The 5,359-nt window shown below is 29.8% G+C and overlaps 1 protein-coding gene across 1 annotated transcript; it reads left to right on the top strand.

The window, feature by feature from the left end:
* The first annotated feature begins 256 nt into the window (after window positions 1–256).
* On the top strand, window positions 257–2,376 carry LOC101251625 (heavy metal-associated isoprenylated plant protein 35). The gene is made up of 3 exons (XM_004230183.5): window positions 257–771; window positions 860–935; window positions 1,045–2,376. The coding sequence occupies exons 1-3, from the start codon at window positions 721–723 to the stop codon at window positions 2,043–2,045; spliced, it is 1,128 nt and encodes a 375-aa protein (XP_004230231.1). The 5' UTR covers window positions 257–720; the 3' UTR covers window positions 2,046–2,376.
* The last annotated feature ends 2,983 nt before the right edge of the window (window positions 2,377–5,359 follow it).

The raw sequence follows: 5,359 nt of genomic DNA, 5'->3' as shown, positions 1-5,359 counted from the left end.
TTATAAACATTCCAATTTATAAAAGTAGACACATCAATAGAGTAAATACTCACTTAAAAAAAGAGATTGTTATTTTAGAAGTTCAAAACAAAATTAATAACTCTCTACTTTTTTTCTGAATGTGATAATTATTTTCAAAGATTACTAATACCTTTATATAACAAAAAATTTTAACGAAGAAAGATTATATTTAAATTATTTATCATTAATAAATATTTATTTAAGAGTAAAGTAATAATTTGAGGGAAAAGAAATAATGCACATGTACCTTTAAATATATGTCTGAAATTTCACATATACACTTATACTCTATTAAGGTTCTATTATTCTTTTAATTTATTTTATAAATAATTTTTTATTCCTTTTCGATCTACATAACACTATCATACGGGTCTAACACTGATTTTCTTTTTTCAAGTTAGTATTGCATATGTCGAAAAAAACTAATTAAAAATAAGTTTAAAAATTAATATAACCTTAATATAATATAAGTGAGATTTGGAGCTAAAAAAATTTCAGATTCAATTGACCCGTTGGTTAAAAACCGAAAAGTGCCGAAACTTGACAGTATAAAATACATTCCGTGTAAACATTCACATAGCTTCGCGCTTCACTCATCTCTCCACTTTTCCCTTTTTCTTCCTCTCTTTAAAAAAAAAAGAAAAGCAAATCTCTTCCTTATAGTAAACATTTTTTTTTTCAGTTCCTTCTAGTGTTATAATGGCAGCACAAGATCGACAAGAAGATCAACCTGAACTCCAGAACTACAAGGTTCGTTTTCTTCTCTTCTTATTCTTTTCCCTTATACTTTTTTTTTTTTTGTGGTTCTAACATTTTCTGCTGTTTGTTGTTTATATAGACTTGGGTTTTGAAAGTTTCCATTCACTGTGAAGGCTGTAAAAGGAAAGTTAAGAAAATTCTCCAACAAGTACCTGGTAAATATAACCATATTCCTTTCTTTGCTTTTTACATGCTCTTGTTAATTTAACAAAACAAATCTTGAGTTTCTGTATTCTGTTAGTAATTCCTATTTTTTAATTTCAGGAGTGTATACTATAGATATCGATCTCAAGCAACAGAAAGCAATAGTAACTGGGAATGTAGAAGCAGAAGCTCTTCTCAGGAAACTACACAAATCCGGTAAACACGCTGAATTAGTACCACAACAGACTGATCACAAGGAGAAAAAGTCTGCTAAGATCAAGAGCAAAGAGAAACAAATTAACCCACAAAACAAAGAAGCAGAATCAACTACCCAACTTGATATCAATACCCACAAAAATGTCAAATCAAATGAAAAAATTGCAGCACCCAAAGAACCTTCAGTAAAAATTCAAGAGGCAAGTGATGAAGCAGTACCCAAACGGAGTGAAAAACCTAGCACCGGTTCAGCGAAACCGACAGAAGAAACCGGCACCGCCTCTGGTGACAAACCGGTGGAGGCTGAAAAAGAGAATGAAACAGTTGAGGAGATAAAATCTGAAGGAAAAAAAACGGTAACCGACTCTACCGGTAAACAACAAATTCCGGTGGCGGCGGAGGAAAAGGTTACTGATAGTGATGATGCTTCAGCTAGTGGCGAAAAAAGCGGTGGTGGCCCAGTTGGTGAAGCAAGTGGCAATACTGGTAAAAAGAAGAAAAAGAAAGGGCAAAACAGTAACAACGTTGAGGGCACACCATCAATTGTTGCTCCGGCAGGTCCAGTATTCGAAAATCATAACATAGGACCACAAGTCTTTGCGCCGACCAATGATAGCCCTCCACGTCATCCATCTTATCATTATTACCCGCAACAGGGCCCACAGTTCTACGCCCCACCACCAGCACCAGCATACGTCGTTAGCTACAATACGGCTCAACCTACGGCTAACTATACGGCATCGTATTATGCTCCGGCACCTCCCACTTCGTATGCCTATACGTATTCCGGTCCTAGTCATGTAACGGAACCTCCACCGTCCGATGTGGATACGTATCCACGCCAACCGTTGGATTCGTTTGAAATGTTTAGTGATGAAAATCCTAACGGATGTTTTATCATGTAATGCAATTATGAAATCCTACGTATGTTTGTACGTAGGGTTTCGGTGTATACGGACTTATACTACTTGTATGGTTTCGGTGTATACGGACTTATACTACTTGTATGAGTACATGTATTATGTAGATATAAGTATAAAAATGGTGAAATTAGGGTATAATTTAGAAAATGTTAGGTGTTAGTGTTGGGGGTCTTTAATCTTTTAGTGGGTTGTTGCTTCTTTGTTGAAATTTGTAGGATGTAGCTTTATTTAGTAAACATTTTCGTTTTTTAGTCTTAAAAGTAGCTTAGCCTTGTAATGCTTAGTTGTATTTTTGGCCTTTTTGCCTCATTCATCTCCTTTCTTTTCCTCTCTAATTATGATTTAGATTTACCAATTTAAGTATTCAACATTAATCACGGAATAACTAATAAATATGGATCTATACAAGAACTTGTAATTATTCCTCACTTTCTGTCCTTATTTTGATGCTTTTTAAAATGTCTAAGTAAGAATGAATTATGATATTCTATTAAGCACATTAATAAATAAGAAAATATTAATGATTCGAGCTTATATAATTTCTTATTTCTCTAATTGGATTCAATGTACATATTCAATCTAATAAAACGGGGAAATAAATCTATTCGGATTAAATTAAAATGTTAAATCATCAAGTGTAAGATTTAGTTTCCAAATAAGTCAGAATGTTAATGAACTCATGAAGTTTTAGGAAAATAACTAAGCTAAAATATGATTTTCTCACTAAAAGAATGAATATGCAATATTTATTTTATCAATATACCCTTTTTTTTTAAAAAAAATAAATAGCTATTTAGTAGAATTTCATCAATGAATTCTACAAAAGATGGTGTGTATGCTTATTATTACCGCATGAAGATAATAATGCTATTTTGATAAACGCTAAATTCAAATATAGCATAACAAAAAGATAAGGAGAGAGATGTAATACGGTGGAGAATACCATTAACATCAAATCAACATCAATAAATAATATGAAACCCAAACAAAACACAATGCCATAAGGGATAATAATACCACTGATATGGAAAACTAGACAATACATTTATATATTAGGCTTTTATTTTAATCCGCAATATTTATATTCTTCTATCTAGTGGCATGTGTCTTTATTAGGTTGCAGATGAGTCAAATCATCCCTCTCGTTCGTCGATCAATTTTATATTTACCTCATCTCATGCCCACCATAGTCAACCTCTCATACTCCTCTAAAACATTATGAAATTTATTCTTCGTATATCTGAATCATTTAATGTTTCTTTTAACTATGGAATATACTTCTTTCTCCCTGCTCATAATTGATTAGCATGTGATATTCCCTAAGCCTACCAATTATAACTATGGAATACCAATGAAGTTTGGTATAAATAGTAACTGTGCTAAATTGTTTTCCAAAGTAAAATTTCTAGAGACTGGTGAATGGAAATAAAGTAGTTCTCTTTCCCAGTTTAAATCAGAAGAGCAAACAATATTTTCCTTTTATTAACTTAAAGAAAGAGCAAACAATTGAGCAATCAATGTTCAAAATTAAATCAATTTAAGGATCTAGTTTTATAGATATTGTAGAGGAATTATAATAAGTTGAAATTTGATTTTGTCCCATTTTATATTAGTGAGAGAGTGAGTATATGTACTAGCTATTAATCGTTGTTACGCACGTTTCATGTGAGAATCGGAATCTATGCTCATGTGAGATTCCAATTTATTTATTTTTCCGTTTTATAAGAGATCTTTATTTTTATATATAAAAAATTTAAAAATCATTTTCCCTAATAATCTGCAGGAGTAGTTCAGTAATACATATATCAAATTTCAATGTTTGCGATAATACATTAAACATTATATTACAATATTATAAATTACTTCATTTGAAATAATATTGATTCACTTATAATTTTGTTTTATTTTCGTAAGCCTTTTCAAGTAAGTTTCATCCCATGAGATCTATGAGCTCTTTTGAATAAGTCAATTCACTTAAAAACTTTGCATATTATCTTTTAATTATATTCAAAAATCAGCCTCATTGCTCTTTATTTTCGCATCAAATTTTTGTTTGCGGATGAAGAAATGTCAGAAAAATGTTAAAAAGCGTTTCTTATTTTCGAGTAGTTTATTTTCCCAAGAATAGGAAAGAGAAACACTTGTTAGCTACTTCCTCCATTCAATATTATTTGTCATGATTTCTGTTATTAGAGTTAAATTATAAAGTTTTAACTAACATTTTAAGATATATTTCTTCATTATATTAATATGCAAAAAATTTTAATTTATAGAACTTTTCATATAGTTTTAGAATATCTAATTTTTTTGTTTAAGATATCGAATCAATGTGATCCAATTTACCTTTGATAATTAGTTAAATTAATTTTCGATAAACGCAATATAACAAATAATATCGATAAAAAAATAGTGTTTTTTAATCATGAATTAATTATATTTAATGAAAATTAAAATAATATTAATTCCTATTTAATAATTTTTTAAATCACGTCAGATGCTAATAAATATAAGCGCTATTAATGCCCAAGAGATTCTTTTTGAAAACTTGTTATTTCAACTTCAATAAATCTAGAAAAATTCCCCACAAAAATGAGGAGTCTACATACATATGCATTAATTTTGTTGGTGTATTTGGGCAAGCAAATCCATGAGAGGTTTTAAATGATGTGTAAAGTAAAGTTGTTGATGATAAGATTTGTAACAAAAAGACCAACATAAGTTGTGGGATAGTTGGATCTTTTCCTTCCTAATTAAGAAATTTTAAACTCCAACTCTTAAAGAAAAAATAAAAAAAGATCACAACATTATTATTACAAATTTTTTAATATAAATTTATATTTAATTAAATTTTAATATAATTATCGAACGCCACACGAAGCGATAAAATAGTTAGGCAAAGGGAGAAGAGGTCCTTGTTTTTTGTGTTTCTTTTAGGGAAGAGAGAGCTTTCATGAAAAGTCACAAAATACATGTTGAGGTTTTGATGGTTTCTTTTGTCTTTTGTCCTTTGTTGCTTAATCTAATTATTGCACTAACTGCTTTATTCTCTTTTCTTCTCCACACATTTTTTTATTTTTATGGATAGCAAATATTATATTAAAATTTTATTAAATTTAGATTTATTTTGAAATATTCCAAATTAGAGGTAATCACTCCTAAACAAACGTGATTTAATTCAAATTAACTTCAAAATCTCTTCATTCCTCCGTTAATTTCATTTTCTTTTTTATACTCCACCTGTTTCAGTATAGCTAGATTCTACTGTGGGTTAACTACACATATATTTGCATGTTTTA

The sequence above is a fragment of the Solanum lycopersicum genome, chromosome 1 (assembly GCF_036512215.1).
Source record: "Solanum lycopersicum chromosome 1, SLM_r2.1".
Classification (NCBI taxonomy): domain Eukaryota; kingdom Viridiplantae; phylum Streptophyta; class Magnoliopsida; order Solanales; family Solanaceae; genus Solanum; species Solanum lycopersicum.
The sequence above is the reverse complement of the archived record's forward strand: the minus strand, read 5'-3'. Positions and strand labels throughout refer to the sequence as shown.